The following is a 23,435-nucleotide window of genomic DNA, read 5'->3' as shown; positions in this document are numbered from 1 at the left end:
AAAAAAAAGAAAAGATTATGGGCACATGATTTAAGACCTAAGATTTACTGCAAACTAACAAGTTGCTGCTCCTTGGCTAGATCACCATGGCTATCTGTGAGCATACTTTGGACGTGCCTTAGTGCCAGACAAACCATTGCCTTGCCACTTCTCATCTCAACCATCACAACCACCTCCCCATACTATTTTGGTCTTTTGCATTGGTGACAGCTTGTGACTGCTAGGTCAGGTCCACCCCTGGGGACTGTACTCTGAAAGTCTAGTACGTCTGAGAGGGCTTTTGTTTATCTCTTTTCTTTCCAGCTATTTGTGAGAGGTAGTTCTAGGGCAGTTGCTGCCTGCATACACTCACAAGGCAGTGCCGAACTGCAGCTATACTGGAAGATTTTATTAAAGAATAAAAAAATTCTGTGAGCTATCTGCACAAACCAATAAAATGGCACCCCATGTCCACAAACTAGCAAGCACATTTAAATTGATGTTTTACACAGCAAATAAATCAACACTTACCCAATGAAGTCCATAAAATTAATCAGGCACAAAATACTCCATAGGATTTGCAGTTCTATCACCCCAGAAATGTAAAAAGCAAGCATACCAGGCACGGTAGGACCCTGCAACTTATTAGTGAAGCATATTCCACAGGATTTCACTTTCTAAAAAGTAGTACAAGCCTTAGCTATTGATTACTCATTAAAATTACAGCATGGGGCCTAGGAGGGAGCCATACAGCTTCCATAATTTCACTGGCTTCCCTTGAGCAAGGCCTCATATTGATTATGCTGCTTTTTCTGGCTGTACAAAAGTCTAAGAAGTCCATTATAGTTCTGGGAATACTTCATACCACAGCAGGTGCCTCTGGCTTCATGGCTGCTGTGTAGAGCACAGCAGGCTACAAGCACACCCTGGACACTTGGTAAAATCAATATTCAAACACCAGTGGGTTGGACTTCCCTTTGCCTTCATTCTGCCAATTGCCTATGACACCATCATTCTTCAACCGCAGAGGGAGTAAATGCACACTCTGTGTCACTCAGTGCTGAGAATAAAGCCATGTGAGTGGGACAAGGACAACTGGAGACACCACGTATTAATGATGTCTTTCTGTAGGGAGGGACAAAAATGGAAAAAAATCCCAGCTTCTTCCCATGTTATGTCTCTGTTGATTCAGTGCTTTCTGCTCTGTTTGTTGCTCCATCAGAGGTTAGAGTTGTGGGGAAGTATTTGTTCTCACTAATCTCACCAGTCTGCTTTTTGGAAGGCAGACCATAAGGAGACACATGCCATCAGTAGCAATGCTGTTCTCAAAGAGCCAGCAGTTTTTCCAGGCTTGTTTTTATACTCACATCCTGCTAGCAAATTACTGTTTATAGTATCACAGATCACCTTTTGCCTTATGCCACAGTGCCAAAGTGACCTCCTAGGAATGCTCCATGAAAACGTTGTTTCCCATCTGAAAATATATGATACAGGGTTGGTCCTCTCTGGTCTGCTAACTATTTGACTACCATGCCATGCCAGTTTTCCTGGTGAATGAGCCATGTCCTTCATGAGAAAGGTAGCAATGGCACTTTCCAGACTGCTAGATGAGCTTTGCAGGTATGTGCCACTTCTGATGCTCTTGTACTTCTGTCATTCACAAATGTTTCTCAGATATTTTGCTTATTGTAGGAACTGGAGGAAAGAAGAGGTCTTTAAACAGATTTTCAGTCTAACCCCTGCTGCAAATGTGTGGACTTGAGTTAGTTTCTTCTTGCTTAGTGATATATGTATTTGTGAATATAGTAGAGTGGTAGCCAAGCCCTGGCATGTGTTAAATAAACTACAGGGATAGGGAGAGGGCTCTTTCCTTGGGGTTTGATAGCACTGTGTACATTCACCAGAGACTAGAAGGTTGTTTTTATACAGGGCAGCCAACAAACTGATAGCTGATTTCCTTTGTGACTAACTTTGAGTTCAAAAAGATAATTCAGACAATTTTGGCCTACTAGTCAGAAGGTTTTTTCGTTTTTTGAAATAAAGTTCCCTCATCATCTTCTGTATGTTTCAGAAATGCAAATCAAATCAGAAATGCAAAGACAATTTGACTTTTTGTTGGTGCCATAAAATGTTATGAATACAGTTGGGGCTGCCAGGAACTTTGCACTTCTGTGTGCACTATGCCCTCTGGACTGAGTTCTCCTGCAGCTTCTGGAGTTCTAGCTAATAAGGAGAAATCCAGAAACAGAAGAGTGGAAATGGGCTGCTTTATGCATTTTTCACCTTGAGTTTTCCATTTGGTTCACAGACACTAGGAAAATGCATTACTTTCTATGTCTCCACTTACACATCTTTTAGGGTTGAGTTCAATGTCAGGTACACAGCACAAAGAGTAGAAAATACAGAGTCAGAGAATGAAGAGCTTTTGAAACAATTATCTAATATAAATATCTCAGAACAAGCTAAAGGGAATAGGAAGCATTTCTATTAGCAGACAATCTTTTCCCATTTATGAATGCATTTTCTCATATCAGGTAATCATTTTCTGAAGGTAAATTTCCTCACCATGCTATCGAGATTTCCCTGGTCTCCTTTTCTAACAGGAGAGAAATGGGACAGTGTGGTGTGCAGAACATATCTGTTCTGTTACACTGTTTTGATAAAGACTGTCTTAGAAAGGGAAGCAGCTGGTGCAATTTTGATTTTTTTTCTTAGAACATTATTTTGTGAAAACTAAGGTGAAATAGCATAACTACTAATAGAAACAGATAAAAAGAAATCTCAGTGTAATGTCTCAGTCTAGGCAACATTGAAAAATAATCTGGCTGCTTATGTGACATTGTTCAAATGCAGTTCAATTTGTTACACTGAAGCAAATGCAGTGTCCCACAGTTAAACCTATCACATTTCCAATGGGATTTTTTTTTTCCTAAAACCTAAGGTATGCTTACTATGATTACATGAAAGTGACATTCCATAAGCCAAAGATCAGTCAAGAAATTAAAGGGCTTGTTTCAGATCTTCTCCTCTTCAAGGATCTGATTACTTATTACATTTAGAAACAAGTATCAGTGAGAAATTGTTAATTACTACTATGTAATACTTGCTTTGGAAAATACTACATTTTCTAGATAAAAAACAAAAACAAAAAACAGACAACAACCACAAAAAAAAACAGAAAAACAGAAAATGGACACAAAGAAAACCAGAGAATTGCAGTCAGATAGATGAGTTTTAGGGAGAATGTTGGACATGAATACAGTCTGTAGCCAAAAAAAGATGAGAATTATTTTATACTTCTCCTCTTACCCACTTCCTTTGAACACAGATATGTAATTCTCCTCTCCTTCCCAAGGTTTGAAGTCAATACAGGTTTTGAGTCGGTACTGTTCAAAAGCCTTGAGGATGACTCCCTTCGCATTAACTTCTGCAGTGTAAACAGTGTTTTTGTCAGTGTTGAGCCACTAGGTTTGTACTGTTACCTGTACAGAGCAAGTCCAAAGGGTCCATACCTTAAGGGTGGGTCTTGCTCCAGCAATCTTTAATCAAAATAAACAAACTTTTTGCTGGATTAAGACCTATGTAGGGGCCTAGAAACCATCAAATTATGCTCTTGTGACATTTTATCTTCCCCTGGTTCTGTTTCTGTGTAATTTTTCTGTAATATATATGTTTAAACACAACATGGTGAGTATATAATACACAATATACGGTTCTTCATTTTGTAATTTTTTTCCACTTACTTCACTGAGATTTTCCTGAACATGAATTAAGTAAACAGTGAATGATGACATCAGATATCACCTAGGGCTAACTGTAGGCTACACATCTCTCACAGAAACTCTCTGGGATTTGAACATACTAACTATATGTCTAGCTTATCTACTCTGAGCAATTTATGTGGTTTCAATTCTTTACTATCTTAGATCCTAGCCTAAACTGGGGATGAGTAATTTTTTTTCATGTCATAGACCAGAAAAATGACCTCACACTGTGAGGGCATAGTCTCAGAACCACAGAATCACAGAATAGCCCGGGTGGAAGGGACCTCAAGGACCATGAATCTCCAACCCCCCTGCCACAGGCAGGGCCACCAACCTTCCCATTTAATACTAGACCAGGCTGCCCAGGGCCCCATCCAACTTGGCCTTGAACACCTCCAGGGACGGGGCATCCACAGCCTCTCTGGGCAGCCTGTTCCAGCACCTCACCACTCTCATAGTAAAGAACTTCCCCGACACCCACCCTAAATCTTCCCTCCCTCCCACAGTCTCCTCATATGCAGTGAAAACCACGACTGTGAGAAAGAATCTCTGTGCTATGAGGGTGACAGAGCAGTAGAACAGGGTGCCCAGAGAGGTGTGATGTCTCCTTCTCTGGAGATATTCACAGCCTGCCTGGACCCGCTCCTGTGCAATGTACTGTAGTGAATCTGCTTTACTAGAGGGTTGGACTAGATGATTTCCAGAACTCCCTTCCAACTCTACAATTTTGTGATTCTGAGAACTTGAATTCCCTCTTTCACCACTCCCCTCTGACATGCAAAGCCACAGCTGGTTGTACCTGAAAGGATGGAGAGCAGCCCGACCCCACAACAGGGCACTCAGCAGTGTGCCACTGCAAACTGCATTACAACCCAGAATGTCAGTTTGCCTACAGTGCTCTAGGTGGTGTAAACAGCCAAATAAGCTGCCTGGTTTTAATAAGATCATCAGTGTCATTTTATTTCTTCATCTTACTACAGTTTCATGTCTTGGACATATGCTTTTCAAAGCAAACCAATCTGCTGGGTCACTACCATGTCAGGTTAAGAGCATCCAGATAGGAGGTGGGACCCCAAGGTGGGACCAAGACCACAATGAGATATCCTGCTAGTGCATACTCAGATCAAATCCTGTTGGGGGAAATGGCCTGCTCTAGACTAACAGCATGGCAGAAGGAAGAGGAAAGGATGACACAGATCTTTACTGATCCTTAATCAACATTTCAATCAAGGTGACATACAGACATTGACAAGGACAAATACTGTACCCAGGCTATCATCAAGGACATAGGGGACGACATGGGGCCAGCGATATTCGTCACCAATGATGGAGTTTCGTTCTTGCATCTGAGAAAGAAAGTAAAACTATGCAGTTTTCTGTAAAAACTGATCTGGGGTCAAAGACTAAGATACTGCTAATGTTACGTTTCTTATGAGTTCATATAAGAAAGGTAAGAAATCAAAAAAAGATATGAAGATCACAGAAAGGCCTATGGCTTGGGTTTGTAGTGAAACACATTTCTAGCCGTCTCCCATTTCTGCAGCATTTTCTCCATACAGATTTTGATGCATATTCGAGGACAGCTTCAGCTACTGGAAAGCATGAAGTTCCAAAGTCCTGAGATGTGCACAAACATCAATAATTCTGATTTTTCATAATGCAAAGGCTTGCTCCTATGCCATTAACAAATGCTTTCCTTGCTTCCATTGACATGCCCAAGCATAAGCAGTTCACCAAAAAGGAAAAGAAAAACCATACTGACTTTCAGGGGCACAAGACAATTTCTTGGGCTTCTACTACATATCTTTGAGATGTAACTGGCTATGTGAATACTTTTTATTCTTATTGATTGAACAGGCATAGGGGACAGATGTTTTAAATGTGGTTATACTCACAGGTCTAATTTTCCATTGGTTTTGGTTTATCTATTTACACAATGAAAGTTTTGCAGCACTGGTCCATAAAGTTAATTGGCTCCTAATTTACATGCATATTCTGCAGATAAATTAAGGATGTTTTACATAACCCTGTCTGGATGTGATTTGTGCTGCTGAATATGCTAAAAGTACAAATATAAGACCCACTGCAAAGAAAACAAGATGCTAATGATATTGATCTACTGACTAAACTGACCTTATTCTGGATAATGTTTCTGTAAATGCACCCGAGTCCTTCATTGCTTATGACATTTTGTAGAAACGTATCTCCAAACATTTTCAGTTTATCGTAACATAAACAGCATTTATTGTTAGTCTGAGCAGGATGCATCAGTCATATTTCACACCACTAATACTTTACATTGTATGAGTCAGTGACACAGTTCTGGTTTTATATTTTATATTCAAACTCACCCCATCAAGTTTGATGTCTCCCTCAAAAAGGCCCAGTCCTAGAGCTAAAGAGAAGAGGAAATTAACATGCAGTTATTATATTGATCTACAGCTTCCAACAGGAAAAAGAGAAACTGAATTAAAAGAAAAAACCTTCATTGATGTCAAAGATGTCTTGATCAATTCCTCCATCTATGTCTACTTCTGAAAAATAAAAAGACAAGTGAGGTAGGACATGAGCTCTTGCTGTTATCTTTATGATGTGTGAAAATTAATGCAATAACAATAACAGTAATTATAAATCTGTGTCTGTCCTAGCAATGTTTATGAGCAGCTGTTTTTGTTGACTGCTTCCTATGCATACAAATTGATCTCTAAACAGAACTCACCAGTAGTTTCCAGAGCAGGCTGGGGAGAAGAAAGAAAAAGATATATTATTAGAAAGGCACTCAATGAAATGCAGTTAGCATTATTCTCTCTACAGTACTAGAGATGCATTTATGCTCAAATAACAGTATTTATCACATTGCTTGTATTGGACTGATTGGACCCACTGTCTTCTCATTTAACTACAAATACTCATTTGCTTGTGTATAGGGCTGCTGAATCACAGCCTGAACCTCTGATTGATCACCTGAGGCGAGCAATGAGTCAGCCACGGCACACAGGTGAAGGCAATTCACCTGTGCTGCAGGAAGGGGTGGAGCCTGGCTCCACCTCTCCTAGGCCCATTTAAGAGCTGACTGCCAATGGGGAAGGATCTCCTCTGGAGATCTGCTCCAACTGGAGTCTATTATGCTGAACCCAGGATAGGGTGAGTGTCCTTGTTTCCTACTCTAGTATAATAATTACATCAGCTAAACTCCTGGATATATTTATATCATCTGTATATTTGTTGATTGTACAACTTGTTTCAGCTTTTTGCCCACTCCATGCCAGGCTGCCCAACATGCAAGTCAACCAGTACTGCTCCTGTAAAATTTTCACAACCTAGTACTTCTATGAAAACAAATATTGCTACTAGTAAAATACTGTACAGAACCTATGGAAGGCATGCCTAACTTTCAATTGTAAAGCAGTATTTGGGGAACAAATCCCCTGTAAATCCATAGTGTCAATAGTCTTGTCTTATGTTCTAAAGTTTTATTGCCTTTATGTCCTTTATTACATTACCTTCCTTTATCACAAGATATCCACAAAACAGTTTCCAGTCCATGTACTCAAAACTTGAAATGAAAATGGAGCTTGTAAAACAAGCTGAAATTACTCAGTATGTAATACATGTCTTCAAGAATTTATTTGGTTTTTAATTTCTACTCTTCCACCAGTATTTTGTTAATGTGAGAGGAAAAAAAAAATCAGAATTAAAGCTTCCAATATTAAAAAGTTAAAATCAGATTTTCTCTTCTATTAAAGAATGCTAATGGAGCAGTGAGGTGCTGGCACAGCTGCCCAGAGAAGCTGTAGTGCCCCATCCCTGGAGATGCTCAAGGCCAGGTCGGATGAAGACCTGGGCAGCTGAGCTGGGGGGCAGCCCTACACATGGCAGGGGGGTTGGAGCTAGATGAGTGTTAAGGTCCCTTCCAACACAATATATTCTATGTATCTATCTATCTATGTATGTATCTAATACTCTATGATTCTATGATTCTATGCTGAACAGCCTTAGCCATTAATGGAGGGCAAACATTTTTATAGTTTCAGTAATTATGAATTTCTACGTTCTCATATCTAATCAGAAAACATAACTATGCTAAAGGTAAAAATTGGCTAGCTCATGAAAAATGCTCCTTTATCTGCATTCAGAGCTCATAAACAGAAATCAGTGTAGCTAAGCACAGCAGTATCTAATGTGTTTAAAACAAAGTATAAATCCATTACTAAAGAAAAGCAATCAATTGAAATCCAGGCTGGTCCTGGAACTGAAAATTGTCATTGAATGTTTTACATAGAAGGAATTCTTTTCATCATTCCTTCTTACTTATTTTGGAACAAAATTAGGCCTTTAGTCATGTGAATCTCAGTAGTAAATTATTCCATTACTAAAGAAGTATCTGTGTATTACTTGTTCAAGTAGCAACAGCTTCAGTCTTAGCACCAGTCTGACAGCTGAGACCCATTTGTTGAATTTCTAGCCTCTGAAAATTTTGCAAACAACTAAGATTTACATTTCACAGGCACATAAAGGGGAAGTACACGTATGAGTTATTCCAATGAGGAAACTGATTTAATCTAACCAAAGCTACTTATATACATCTACACCAAATGTTTTTTTTTTTCCTGAAACACTTATAATATTAGTGCCTAACTTTGGCAGACAACATGACTCGTGAATTAAGTTACACTGGAGGTTGGTCAAACCATGGCTTGCCGGCACGTTTAATTGACTTATAATTCACGTACTCCTCAAATAGGCAGGAAAAGCATTTCATCTATTCCAGTTGTAAAAATTAGGTATTAGTGGTAATCGGTGGAGAAATAAATGAGTTATTGCATACAACATTAATCTGTCTCTAAGATAGGTATAGAACAATCACAACATCCTGGCATTTCTAAAAGATGACAGACCTCACTGAGCTTCTATTCAAAGATGTGATGAATCACCCACTAAAAACTTTCCGGTCTCACCACAGACATAGTCTGGAGTATGGTCAACCAGTTTGGATGAGAACCCCTAACTTACTGGTGTTTCCTTCAGACTACATAACTCTTGATAGTAGCATCAGAAATATGAAAAGATCTTCCTGGCCACAATGAACATGGAAATCAACTTAGTAGCCCTGCTGTGCTGAAGACACCCCCTCTCACACAGGAGCTAGTTACTGGGAGTCAGCTTGAGGAGAGATAACTTGTAGATGTTGGTAGCTGTCTGCACCACTAGTTACATGCTTTACAAATGCCTGTAGAGGAATCTAAACAAAGCTGAGGATTGAGTCTCCAAAAGTTTCAGAACAGGGGAAGAGGGACTTGTGATGGACAGAGGAAATAGGAATGGAGTACAGGACTTGGGGGATACAGGAGAGCAATAGGAAAGTTGGGGGCTTGGGTCTGAGCTTCTAACTTAGAGAGGTGATGTACTGTATGAGCTGTGTATGAATGTATGAGAGGGACAGACTACGACTGCTGCGGTAAGATTTTGCACCTGGATTCCCAGAATCAGACAGCTAAATTGTGTTAATTAAAATAGGTAAGATTGTTTCACTTGAAGTAATACCTTACTCTGTAAGTTACCCCAAAGCCATTATGAACTTAAAAGAGAAGTGAGCATAAACAACTCACTGGTTTTTGTTCTCCAAATTAATTATACTGTATATCACTCAAATATCTGGCCTCAACAATGAATTATCATAAGAGCAGCAAAATATTACATTTCTGTAGAAAAGACGCGAAGTACAAAATCTCAAAATCTGCTGTTATTTTTTAGTAATAGTTTAGCTGGACTGGATGTACAGAAAACCACCATTTAAAAAGTACACCCAGTGGCTAAAAAGATATCGGTTTCAATGTAAAATACATCAAGTTATAGCAAATAAATAAATTCCATTCAGAATGGAATAGCAAAATACTTTTTAATATTTATCTTGGTTCTAACTCTGCATTTACAACTCTGGTAATATTACTTTGAATATTAGTGAAATTCTGCTTAGACAAGGAACATAAGGTATGCTCTTCCAATGCATACCCAAGCCTATTAAGAGCAGCGGCTCAAGGAAAACAGAAATCTTTGTTTCTTCTCCACACAGAAGAAACAGAATTCTAATTTTGGAACAATCATATACTTAAGTCTTTTCCTCCCAAACTCTTATCAATCTGTATTGCTTATTTGAGTACACAAAGAAAATGCACTATTTGCTTTCTTACCTGATTCCAGACCACCTGAAGAAGACAACTTAGGAGCACAAGCACAGAAAGCCAGTCCATGTTTTTATCCAGTCAGCAAACAGCTGAACTGATAGAATTGAGACCAACTTGGTATTTAAAACAGTAAATATCATAAACCAAAACCTTTGTCCTTTCATCAACGATTAACTTCCCTACCTTTACATTGTCTTAAAAGTGAAGTCCATCATAACTGCACTAGGGCAACTAACGTAGTTCAGTTGGTTTTAAGCACTGCTGTGAGAAAATGTATTTGAACACAAGTTGAAATAGAGGAAGAAATGAACCAAGGAAAATAGAAATTCAAAAGAAGTGGAATACATATAAAAATAAACAAAATTCCAAATAAACATAAGGATACTTTTTTTTTTTTTCAACGAGGGTGATTAAACATCAGAATAAGTTGCCCAGATAGGTTGTAGAGTCTCCATTCTTGAAGATATTCAAGACTCAGCTGGCCACAACTGTGAAGACCCTTCTTTGAGCACAGGGGTCACACCAGAGGGTCTCCAGAACCACCTTTCCACATCAGCCAATGCATACATCTGTGGATAAAGCTGGCACTAAATCCCTTTGAAAAACTGAAAGCTCGTAAGGCACTTGGCAGGTAAAACCTTAAGATATTTACATGTATTTTTTGGCAGAAAGGGAAGGCAATAAACATGTGCACAGATCTACCCCCAACATAATTTCAGAATCTTGCTTTTAGAAAAGGCAATGTCATGTATACTGTTGATGAAAGTGAAGCACTGTAATTGTCAGTAAATCAGATGGTGGTATTCTTCTGGGTTATTTTAAAAATTCATATAAATTAATTTTTAAAATGTCTCTTTTGCCCTTGTATTATTGCTGTTGTTACTGTTTGGAGTTTGAGTTTCTGCTGACTTCAGTCACCTATTTACTAACTGCCAGTGAGCACTGAACTGGCCGGCTTCTTCTTACGCTTAAATTCAAGGTACTTGTGGATATTCTATGATCAGACTTGGCTAGCTGTTTATTTCCCCAGATCCACTACCTGATTAGAATTTCAGAAAAACTGAAGTGACGTTTAGATTTTGTATGGTGAATGCAAAGAACAGATTTCCACATGATTATATCAAAATTAATAACATTTCACATAAAATTTCAAGTATCAGAGCTGGTAAGAAACAAATAATTGTTCTCAGGCAATTGCCAAACTAATTTGTAGCTGCACAATTCCAAGCTTATTTTACTGCTTAACTACTGAGAAGCAGTAGTTGTGGATATCACTGCTCCTATATCATTGTATTTTCTACAAAAATTAATAGCAAATAATGTAGTCCTCTATACAACAATCACACTGCCAGTTGTTACCAAATCACTGATATTTGGAAGGCTGAAAAGACTTTTTATCAAAGCTTCTTCTTCAAGTTCACCGGTTCTTGAATTCTTCCTAATGCCTTCTGCAGCTGCTGGGTGATGCCAGTAATTCTCCTTTCAGAGATTCTCTAAGTTAGGCTGGCTATGCCTATAGTAACAGTTACTAACTGGAACAGATTTGTAAATCAAAGTATTTGGTGCTAAGAACTTGGCTTCTATGTCATACGCATTTCAAAGAGTTTTACTTTGGCCAAGCTGCGATCTGATCCCAAGGATTGCAAGTCAGTGGTGGCAACTGGATGCTTTAAGCAGGCTCTGTTAGCTTCATATCAAAGGAATTCAATTCATAAGCACCACTACTCCTTTGTGATGTGAACTAAAGCATGTTAAGTGAAGATGGTGTTAATACTTGTTTAAAAAACGCACTGTTGAAAAGACTGCAACAGCTACAACCCTTATTCTGTGATTAGAGTACCTGATAGGTACCTTACAAAGAACTCGAAAGAATCAACACATTTGTTAACGTGTATTAATCAAAGAAAAAAGTGTTGGAATTGGTAACACAAAGAGAGAAGGCATGGGTGAAGTTAACCACTGCACACAAAGTCAGCCAATGTAGCTGACCCTGAATTGTTATACAGTTCGTACTCATTTTTTCCTCCTTATTCACTCTGCTTTTTAACTAGTTTAAGTTTTGACATCTCAGTCAGTAATCTGCTAATAAGCAAACACTACAAACAGATAATTAAGCAATATGTGGAAAAAAAAAAATGGTGAAAGTTCTTTGCTTCTCCCATGAGGTAGCAAACTGGATTTTTAATACATGATTAGGCAGTGGCAGTAAGTAATCAAACATTTTAAAGAAGTTTTTTCAATCATTTATATGGAGCTTATCTACTTTTGTGACCATGCTCTCTATAGCGACCAACACTTTGTTTTTCACTGACTTACTGTGTTCAGGCAATACAGCTATCCCTTATTTTCCTTAAGAATTGAGTCTGTATTTTACTTTACAGATTAAAAAAGTTATGTGCCACATCAGATTAAAAAAAGTTATGTGCCACATCATACTTCTAAAACCAATGTGAACAGTAGGAAATAATGGAGAATTAATGGAAATGAATTAATGAAGGATAGTGCAACCTATTTAAATAGATAGTGTGCATTTTCAGATGAATAAAAAAGAGTGGCAGTCTTAAATTATGCATTTATTCTACAATTACCAAAAACCTATAACAGCCAAAAGTAACTCATGTTCTTTCTTGATACAGCCAGGGACCTGTGGATTACAAGGATGTTGTTTACATTTCCAGTTTAATCTGCAAGTAGAGTCCACCAGTGTCCTGACTGGAAGCTCTACATTTGAGGAAAAAACATTAAACACAAAGAAGAAGGAACAGGTCTTTAGCAGGTTGCTCCTTTCTCTTTTTTTCTTTTTACAGTTCTTTGCCTTTAAACATGTTTTACAGCTTTTATGGGTGCTAAGCTATCTAATAAGCCCTGAGTAAATATAAAAGGCACCTGCAAAATCTAGGCTTTTGCTAGTCATTTAAATTTCTTTCTCCACAGACCCACGTGTTCCCATGCTGCTAGTACAAGCAATTACAAGGAAAGACATTAGAAATCAATGTGGAGGTTGCTACAGATGTACTGCAGTGACCAGGAAGATCTCCAGCACCAGACAGATGGGCAGCATGCAGAGCAAGCTACACATTCCCTTGAAGAGGCACTGTCTCTTCGTGTCTGCACCATCAAAGGTGGGCATTACTGTAGCAATAATAATCCTGCAGTTTGTATCTTTTGGCTTTATTGCAGAATAAGGAACATTCATCAGGCATTTTCCAATGCAGACAGAAAGCTACACCTGCTTAGTAAAGCTATACCTGGGGATGATAATGCTGGCAGAGATACTGGGAAAAAATGAGTGAAGTATGGGAGAGCACTAAATTATCTTTCTATATTTGCACATGTTCTTTATGAAATCAGAGCAACTTAAATTCAATATGCAATGTGAACTATAAAGAACCAATTAAAACTCAATAAATAAATAATAGCTCTATATGGACAAAGATTTTCTAGCATTTTTAGTGGATACTTTATACTTGGCTAGTTTTGTTGCTCTATACTTCAGCACAGACGCTTTGATAATTTTGCTATCCGTATAGTGCAGTGAGCGACTGAGAGTCAGGGCTGCTTGTTGACATTTAGGTGAAACCTGACTTTCAATGTGAACTTAAATGAGATAAATTAATTAAATAATCTTGAAAATTGCTGGCTTGTAGAGCATTATGTACTTCACTTAGCAGTGCTTGCAGATCTGCTTCTAAAAAGCAGGATGATGTTCAAATGGTCCATCATTCTCAGATAGCTGGTTGTTCCTTGTTCTGTCTCAGACTTCATGTGTTATCTTGCACAAATTTGTTCTACTTTTTTCACTTAATTTCACGAGAGGGGATAACACTGCAAAACTACCATGTTAGTTGATGAGGCATAAGCACCAGTAAAGATAAGAGCAGTCAGATAAACCTACAAGATAAGAGACCCTCAATCAAATCCAAGGTGTTTCAAGACACCTAAGTATGTCAAGTTACACAACTCCAACACTTACAAATCTTGCAGGAGCTATGAGGAAATAACATAAAGTGAAAATCATAATAGATTCCACCTTCTTACAGAGGAGCAAACGTGACATGTTTGCTTTGATGAGAAGTTATCAAGAAAAGGAAATAAACCTTCCATTTCCTCCCACTGCTTAGTTAAAGGTAAATTTAAAAAGCAACATTAAAAAACAACCAGAGGAAACTCAGGTGTACAGCATTTCACACTCTACTGCCCATTGCCACTTCAGGTGTACTTTAACTGCTATCTTTTCATTTATGTGAGAAAGATAAGCAAGATAATTTCTTTCACAAGATTACACCTCTTCCCCTCCATTAGAACCTACACCTGACGTGTTTTCTCACAGTCATGTTTTATGAGTGGGCTTACAGTGGGAAACTAACTGTGACAAGTGTGTATCCCAAAGCAACTGTAGCTGGCCATATCATACTACAGCTCCAGGAGCACACTCTAGGAATGTGAGATGTGGGAGCCTTCACTAGGGGAACCTCTCTCTTCATTCCAGAGGCCTGAGGCAACTTCGAGCAGCTTATAAGACCACAGGGACGAGGCCTACCTGGACTTGACACCTCATCACTGCAGCAGCTAAGCCGTTAGCTGGGTGGTTGGCGAGAGCGCAGCTTCATGAAGCACGAAGCCAAAATCAGCACTAGCCCCGCTGCTCCAGCAGAGACAGCAACAGTCCTCAGATGCCCCCTGGTGATTTCCAGCTGCACTGCAACTCTTTCATCGACCTCTTGAAGAATACTTTTGGGGAAGGAGAGAAATTGCAAAGAAGGAGTTTGCATGGCTATGTTGCACTTTGTGTCCCGCTCTGAAGTGGGGAGCACTCGCTTCTTCCTCGGTAGACAGCCCCGATGATAAAACACACAGGTACAGCTTTACATTTGAGGTTTCAAAGCATATCAGAAGCATTCTTGCTGGGATCATTCCAATCCACAATAAAGTCTCTTAACCCCTAAGCCACTTGAGATGTATTACGCTTTATGAAATATCTGAGTAAAAATATCCACAACTAAAAGTATCAAGGAGTACAAGTACCGAGTAAATCAGCATTGTTAAGTACTATGCTTAGAGACAACCTGAAAATATTCAGTGCCCTCTTGTGGCTTGTGTTAAGAAAGAAGGAAAAAATCATAAAAGGAAACTACTGAAGTCTGAACAGTCTCACAACTGTGGTGGCACATCCATCATACCTTCCATGACAATGCTGCCACAAACATGACCCTGGAGAAAGGCCTATTGAAAGACCCAGAGCATGTGAGGAGAGGCTGAGAGAGCTGGGACTGTTCAGCCAGTGGAAGAGGAGGCTGAGGGGTCCCATCTAAGTCTACGTGCTGCGACAGAGCCAAGCTCTTTGCAGTGGTGCCTCCTGCCAGACTAAGAGAATGGGCACAACCTGGAACACAGGATGTTCCCTCAGAACACCAGGAGCACTTCCGTGCTGTGCAGGTGACGGAACACTGGCACAGGCTGCCCAGGGGCTGTGTGTGGGCTCTGCTCCTCAGAGACCTTCAGCAGCTGCCTTGACGTGGGCCTGGGCCTCTGCTCTGGTGTCCCTGATGGAGCAGAGGCTGAGCCCAGAGGCCCCTGCCAGCCTCAGCCATTCTGAGGAAAAAAGCTACTGTTTTCTTTTTGCCTTTGATGCACACCTGCAGAAACAGAACACTCAGCACAAGGTTTTTTGCAAAACACGTGCCTGTTACTGCTAATGGGCTGGTCTTCATGAAATGTGTTTGCTTTTAAACACAATCCTGATATATACTATCCAAAAGGATATCCTCCCAAGAAAAAAAAAACAAAAACAAAAAACCACACACACAAACACCAAAGCAAATACTTTTAGTTTGAGGAGATGAAAGGAGGTAGAAAACAACTCTGAAAATGAAATATTGTCTGGTAAGACATCTTAAGAAATAAAAACTCCCCCAGTCATGGAAGCAGACTAACCGTGAAAGTTACTGATGCTAAATTTCTTAGTTGCTCTATTTACCCCTAAGGCCCACATCAGCTCCAAGATATTGAGGGCACAGCCAGAGGAGCTTCTGAAGTATACAAAATAGGAGACAATACTTATAAGTTAAGTAATATAACCTTATCTATGTAATTGCTGAATAAAAACCAGAAAGGACAATGGGTAGAATACTTAGGGAAATCCTCTGAGAGTTGCTGTAAGGAAAGACATGCAGACGGAAAAAAAGAGACAGAGAGAAATCCAAAAATACAGAAAGAGAATATAAAGTAATAGTGAACAGTTTTCTCAGACTAAGCATTCTCATAGACTAAAGCAAGTGCATAAAAACAGCACTGTATCACTAAGCCCTGGGAAACGGCCTGCAGCTCCATGGAACTGAAAAATACATCTTAAACACAGAAGATTTCAAGTAAAGATGTAATCTTAAACACAGAAGATTTCAAGTAAAGATGTAAAGTGGAATTAGATGCTTTCTACTGAATGCATTTGGCAGTGATTATATTTTATTTTAGCTCTGTCCTGACCGCAAAGACAGAGATATATGATGATGAGGAAAAAAAAAAAGTCTCACAGACAAAACAATGGAGGTTAAGGCTGGAAAATGAAGCAAAGCAAACACAGAGTTTAAGCACTATAACAATCCAAACCAACTTTATGCATGAAGAAAAAAAAAAAAAGGAAAGTCAGGCTGGCAATTCACTGGAAAGTGACAATTATAACACGACTGCAAAAGCCTTTTTACAGTAGTGGTCCTGAACTTTGTCTTCTACATATGTTCAAACACGTATGTAACAGGACACAGAAGAGACCTGATATTTAGATCTAGCTTCAATGCATTCTGTACTGAGAAGAAACTACGTGGAGTTTGTGTCATTTAATTACTAGTTCCAACAATTCTAAAAGAATCTGGAAGGTGCTTCTCTCTTTAAAACAGAATACGTGAGATTAGAAGGCACCTCTGGGTCCACCAGGCCCAACCCCCGATCCAGCAGGGACACCCAGAGCAGGAGGTCAGGAAAAAATCCCATAAATAGCCTCTGGGCAACGTGTGCCAGTGCTCCATCACCCCTACAACACAGAGGTGCTGCCTGGTGCTCAGAGGGAGCCTCCTCTGTCCCAGTTTGTGCCCAGTAAAACCAAAGGTATTAAAAATATACCCTAAAATATGTTATATATGTTTATAGTAGTTCTAACAAACTCGTGTTCAAGTCTCATTGGTCTGAAAAATAACATCTCAAGAGGAGTCCAAAAATGCTTCCCAATATGGATACCTTCTAGGCCTCACTACTTGTCAGAAGATGAGAGATACAGAGATGTCTCTCTTCCTGGGAAAGAAGTCCTGACTAAGGACTGGAGCAGGACAAAGGAAAGTTCTACAGAGAATACGCAGCCAAGGAGAAATAAACACACTAAGTGCATTCTCTGTAAATAATGGGATACACTTTGTTACAGTAAAAGAAAATTAAATGGAATCTCTAACAAAGGGCATGTAACCAGATTTAAGTGGTACAATAATCTATTTAGAGCTCAATAAAACTAAGTTACAAGGAGAAAGACCACTAAACTAATAACAAAAAGTAAATTTATACATCTTGCCAACTTCTATCACTCAAAATAAGACCTTAATTCAAATTTCATAACCACATTATTCTGAGTATGACCATAGAATATAAAAAACAAAAAATATTGAAAGCATTTTTCAGCTCAGAAACACAGGGGCAGAAGGACAAACACCTGCATACCACCATGCTGGTCCAATAATGCAACCATAAGTTCTTTTCACAGGAAAAACAAAGAAAAAAAGCAAACAAAACCCCACTTTAGTTCTTCTCACTAAATCTATCTAAATAACAAGGTTTGCTATTGGTGTCAAGTGTTAAGTAAATCTTTCTTTCTTTTAGGAGGTTCTCTCTCTATTAACTTTGCATGGGACAGCAATATACTAACAGGAGAGGGAAAAAAAAGATGTATTAGGAATAGTTTTGTCCAACCTATCATCTTTTTTAGTTTTGCTTCAGAAAAAGATCTTAAGATGTGATGTAAAGCAGCCTGTCAGCACATGAGAGGATTGTGAGCTAAGGCCACAAGCCATTAGTTTCACTAACATACACACTATTTCTCAACTTAAAACTGTGAAAGCATATAAATGACTATGAACTGGAGTTTAAAAAGCATCTGAAAAAGAAATAGCAGCAAACGGACTGATCATCTTTATTATGCAACAAAGAAACAAATAGAAAATAAAAGTTTAATAGAAGAAAACATAAAGGATAAATTTAAACATAACATAGCATATTTCAACTATACACAATGCAACATGGACATATTATTCAACAGCAGTGTCTTAGTAAAGGTTTTATGTTTCGAGTACAAGCATGGCTCATTACAAATACACAACGTTTTATGCATGTTTGAGTTTCAGTAAAAAACATCATGACCAGAAGCAGCATATTTAAACAGATTGTTTCATTTTCAAGAAATGCTTACCTAGTGAATGTGCTGGATGCAATCTCTTCATATTGTAAGTTTAAAATATCAAAAGCAAGGCAGTGCCTACCAATACAGACATTAGCATATGCAAATAAAGAGAATAAACACCGTGCAAGATTTTTTTTTTTAATATTGCATTGATACACATTTGTTGCTTTAACATATGCATTCAAGTCTCTTTGTTTAAATGTGAACAAAATGCTACTTCAGCAACCAGGTATCAAGTGGCAACTAATTATTGCTATAGAAGAACTCGCTTCCCAGACTTAAAGTAGATGTAATTCCATTTGCAATTTTCAAAGTACGCTCAAGTAAAAGAAATAACCAGTTCCAGTGTCCACGAGGTGTTCTGAATCTGTATTGGTTATAGGCAGTTATTGCCAGATTATATAAATAACTTATTGAATCTAAAGAAGTTAACCAAACTTTCACATAACTAATTAAATTAATTTGCAAATCTACACAGCAATAAAAAACACACACCATGGTCATTTTCTTTTAAAAAATTAAATCTTTAGTATCAGGCTACATTGAAATTCCTTTGCCCTGTTTCATAGTTGGCTTTGCAGAGGAACAAAGGGGGGAGGAAGGGGGGGAATCAAAACAAACTTTTCCCTTTGCTTTCAGTGAAGTGCTCCAAAGTGGCATGTGGTCAAAAGAGCACTAAAACAGACTGAGTGAGAATACTCAGACAGGAGTTTGGAGGTTGTACTTCTGCATAACTGATATCGTTACATATAAATCACCAACTAGACATAAATTAAAAGAAAGACCAGGTGTGTACTTCACCACACATACAATACGCATCAAGAACAGTTTGACGTTGGGTCATAGCCATGTAGTGTGAAGGTTCAGTCCTCAAAAGGTATACATTCAGAAATGTCTCTGTCTAAATCCCCAAAAACGTCATCTGTGCAGATGACTCACTTTTTATTTCCCCTTCCTCCTATTAATATTAAAGATCTGAAATTTCTTTTAAAAATGCATTTCCTATTTAAATTCAAAATCGGTGTTGTTTTTTCCAGGTTTTTTCCTCCAATTTTAATGGCAGTCTTGCTGAGAATGTGGATATCAAGAATAGCAGAATGTTGGTAATTAATTTACAGCAAGATTTTCTTCAAGTGTTTTTTCAAGCCTTTGAATGCAGCAGATGTCCACATATTAAACAGCTTTACCAAAATAAACAAGTTCACTTCTGAGCACCAATTTGTCCGAAGCCAATAAATGCTCTACTTACACAGTCTGCTGTGAGAGACAGCACAGACGGTGACTTAAATTCCTAAAACTACTGAAGTTTTTAAAAACCTCCAACGAAACAAAAAACTAGCTAGTCACACTCACATACCAAGAAAGTACACCTCTTGCATGCCATCCTGAATCGCTCAGAAAGTATAGCTTTCTTCACTGATAGTTAGGAGGATGGAGAAAACTCTCCATACAGTTTTCTAATCAAGTGTCCTACTTCAGTTATGCTCAAAAAGGGGAAGAAAACAGATGTAATAATTCCCAGGCAATGGCATCATTCTTTCTTAGTGAATGAAACCTCTGCATTGCTAATCTATACAGAAAAAGTATTTTGATTTCTTACACTGGCACTGTTTTCATTTACATAGTAATGGCAAGGAACAAATCACAACATCAAATAAAACTTTGTCCTCAGGCAGGAGGACAACACAAATTGTTAACTTGCAGCTATCTTAGAGACGAAGATGAACTTAAATTCAACAGTGCAACAGAGCATCTTTGCATCTCTAAAATGCTGTTCTCAAAGTTGTTATTGGTCAATCAGAATATCCAGCATTAATAAAAGAAACTGTGTGATTAACAGAAGTTAGAAGTTAGAGACAATGAAGATGAAGTTGTTCCAGGAAGGTCTCTGATTCCAAGAGCCTGATCTTATTAAAAATATCAAGTTCAAGTTTCAGTAAAACCATATATGAAAAGTTCTTATCAACGTGGAAAAAATTAAGCCATTTTTTATTAATATAGGTTTCAGATTATCAACAGAAATCATGTAATTTTTCCTCTAGGATAACCAGTAAGACAGAAGTGCATACTTTAAAAGTTCACATGACAGGATTCTTGAACTGCATTTTGGTACTGGGCTTCTTCATCAAGCTGATAATTCTAAACAAAATGAAAATGTCATCAAAATGGTCAAATAATCAAGTACCACAACCTCTAGTTCAATAATTCATTTTCCCCACTTGAGGCTCTGTATTTCTGTAAGTATTTGATTTGTTTATGTTGCATGATATCCTTTATTTAAACAAGAACCAGAAGACAGAGAACTCAGATGAGCAGGACAAAGCTCATGTAGCAGAAGGGTCCACCTCCTCTTCCTGGCTCAGTTACATTGCAGAAAAGTCAGCTCAGGAAAGCTGACTGCATCACACAACTCTCCTACCTGGGCTCCCAACTAGCCATAACCTTTTCCATTAATAAACACAAAACCTTATCCCCCAGATTACAGTAATCATAGATTGTATCATGTATCGCAAAAGATGGGTGGTTAATCCTGCTTTTTTTGAAGAGATGTATTCCAAGATGTTACTATATCACTGTAAGTGAATTACAGAGTAATACATCTCTTTGGTACAATTCTGGCAGGTTTCCCAAATCATAATTCCAAACAGCAGTTCTGCATCCTCAAGCACTCAAGATGCACTCAAGCTCAACATCTCAATTCCCTGCGTCAATCTCTTCCATGCCTTCATCACAGATGACTCAACACAAAGTACATACTGAATCTTTGCCTTCCTTAGCTGCCTATGGCTCAAATACTATGTTTCTTCTACACAAGGCTAACACAGCATATCATGAACTCTGTTAACACTCTCGAAAACACAGAATGAACTCTCCAAATCTCTAAGCCCATATGCAGGACTCAACTGGTTGGCTTCAGTTACGATCCACCCAGTGACTACATATGGGTATGCGGCTTTTAATCTACTCAATGGCCATTTAATCAAAATAAGCCCAAAAGAATACTAACTCTACACCTCTTTTTTACACTGCAGTCCCTTTTGCAACACACTGGAAGAGAGGCTGTAGCAGCATACCAGCTTTTGAAGCTGAGTCTTGAGAACTACGGTTTAATCTCTGGTGTCACAGAAGGTGAAAAATGTCAAATAAAACAGAGTATCACCCATTATATTATTCCTTCTCCTGAGGAAAATGAATTGTTACAGAAAAAAAAAAAAGTTCAGATTGAGAATGCTTAAGTTAACAGCTTGGAGTTGTGCTTATTTAACTGTTGGCAACATCTACTCTTGGCAACATTTCATGTTGATAGCAGGAAGTTAAGAACACTACTTCCAGCTTCTGTCCAGAACAGAAACAAAGTACATTACCAATTTTCTTTTTTTAGCATTTGTATTTCTAATAAAAAATTACCATTTACTCCCCTGCTTAACAAAGAAGGAAAAGCTTACCACAAATTCTCCATAGTCAAACTGGTGTCTCAGATTTAGATGGCTAACAAGATTTCTGGTAACCTGGCTAGAATCTGCCCAAGGGAGAGATACACAAATAGGACAGATCTGAATTTGGGAAAAAAAAAAAGAAAAAAAAAACACAACAAAGAGAAATTTTTAAAAAGCTACTGATAATAATACAGAATGCATTAAAAAACACGTTCTACAGGAATAACTAGTCTAAAGTAGTACTACATCTTACCACAGTTACACAGAAATATAGTTTTAGATATTCTTTATTTCAGTGGTGTAATATTCAAAATTACATTTCAGCTTTCCAAGTTAGTGTTTGTCTAAGGAGTGGAGGATTATCACTTCTGTCTGCCACTCTATTAATTCCTGTTGCATAAAATTTAGAAAAGAAAGTAATCGCTACACCTGACACTGTTTAAAAGGATTTTCATGTACCTGAGATGATCAAGTTAGCAAAAAAAAAAGGTAACTCTTCCTCTACAGATGAAAAGAATAGAAAACCAAACAGATTTTTCTCCTCTGCTCCTATTGATTACCTTAGGTTATTTTCTAACTGTAGGTTTCAAGTAAAACAACAGTTATGTTACAAATGGAATTCTATAAAAACAGAACTCAGTTACTAAACGAAGAAGAGGAGTGCATGTCAAGTATAAAAGCTGAGTTTGTTTCAAATTGAGCTAAATGAGACAGCTGTGTGAGAAATGCCCTAAAACCAATCAGGTGCTAGGCAAGAAGCATTTTCAAATGAAAGCCATTCCTCTATTTATATGCAGTGCTTTAAGTATTATGACTTTCTCAGATCACAGTGACCTGTTAAGATACAGAATAGATGCTGCACACTTAAAATCCCTCATATAATCAGAATGAAAGTAGAAAGAATTATACGCGAGTAAAAACTTATTTAAAAAAAAAGAATAACTTTACTTACTACAGGAACTATCTGATAAAGATGCCTATTATTGCAGTGATCCAGCAAGCGCTGCCTGGTAAAATTGGCTTCCTGACACAAGGGGCATTTGAAAGTTGGATGTCCACTGTGAGCAGAAATACACAGTGTTAAACAGAGAAAAAAAAAAAAAAGACAGAAGTTTTGGAAGCAGTATTACAGAAAGCCTAATTCATTTGTTAGCTTGTCGTTACTTTCCCATATTTTGATAACAACAAAAAAAAAACCACTTTTATTGATTTAACAGTGGACCTAACAGAGCATCTATCACCTCTACTTCTAAATAGCAATTTTAAAGCAAATTTATTATCTGTATGTCTAAATACATCCTACTGAGACTTGGACTTCACATTTTTTTATCCAATTGCAACTGCATCTTGTTCTTACTTGCTGGTAATACTTTTGCATTCAAATCTTTCAAGAAAGTAGTGAAAAAAGCCTAATGTATGGATGCAAACAAAGAAGAAACTAAATACTTTTTTAAAACAGGATTTGTTGCAGTTTTGTTTGTTTTAGATAGCATAAGCTTACACTATAGTTAATTTAATAATAACTATAGGAAAATAAGCAGCTTACCTTGTATTTCCTTGGCGCATTTGATTATTAGCCATCTCTCCATTAGCTGATACTGCATCATTCCTGCTACTTTATTTGAAGGGAAAA

At 38.0% G+C, this 23,435-nt stretch overlaps 1 protein-coding gene and 1 long non-coding RNA gene across 6 annotated transcripts; one reads left to right on the top strand and one right to left on the bottom strand.

Moving 5' to 3' along the window:
• Positions 1 to 3,269: 3,269 nt before the first annotated feature.
• On the bottom strand, positions 3,270 to 23,429 carry LOC104910325 (meprin A subunit beta). The gene is made up of 8 exons (XM_019614019.1): positions 23,349 to 23,429; positions 22,755 to 22,860; positions 21,812 to 21,919; positions 6,463 to 6,481; positions 6,227 to 6,277; positions 6,095 to 6,138; positions 5,011 to 5,089; positions 3,270 to 3,406 (listed from the first exon to the last, which is right to left on the bottom strand). Exons 1-8 carry the CDS (start codon positions 23,381 to 23,383, stop codon positions 3,285 to 3,287), a joined length of 564 nt encoding a protein of 187 aa, XP_019469564.1. The 5' UTR covers positions 23,384 to 23,429; the 3' UTR covers positions 3,270 to 3,284.
• On the top strand, positions 6,821 to 16,564 carry LOC104910326. 5 transcript variants are annotated; one of them, XR_002113358.2, is made up of 5 exons: positions 6,833 to 6,887; positions 10,334 to 10,559; positions 12,565 to 12,704; positions 12,863 to 13,050; positions 14,418 to 16,564. It is a non-coding gene; the product is annotated as an uncharacterized LOC104910326 (long non-coding RNA). The 5 variants fall into 5 exon arrangements; XR_002113359.2 differs by lacking the exon at positions 10,334 to 10,559 and having other exon boundaries at positions 6,846 to 6,887; XR_792966.3 differs by lacking the exon at positions 6,833 to 6,887 and having other exon boundaries at positions 10,009 to 10,559.
• Positions 23,430 to 23,435: the final 6 nt, after the last annotated feature.

This window comes from Meleagris gallopavo, chromosome 3 (assembly GCF_000146605.3).
Source record: "Meleagris gallopavo isolate NT-WF06-2002-E0010 breed Aviagen turkey brand Nicholas breeding stock chromosome 3, Turkey_5.1, whole genome shotgun sequence".
NCBI lineage: Eukaryota > Metazoa > Chordata > Aves > Galliformes > Phasianidae > Meleagris > Meleagris gallopavo.
This window is presented reverse-complemented; position numbering and strand designations above follow the sequence as displayed.

Bases quoted from the DNA above. Each gene is read 5' to 3' on its own strand.
- LOC104910325 (XM_019614019.1), bottom strand. From the start codon at position 23,383: ATGGCTAATAATCAAATGCGCCAAGGAAATACAAG. The intron at 6,139-6,226 runs GTTTTTTCTTTT...TCTTCTCTTTAG, and splicing joins CATCTTTGACATCAATGAAG to CTCTAGGACTGGGCCTTTTT. The intron at 5,090-6,094 runs GTGAGTTTGAAT...TTTCTTTCTCAG, and splicing joins GAGACATCAAACTTGATGGG to ATGCAAGAACGAAACTCCAT.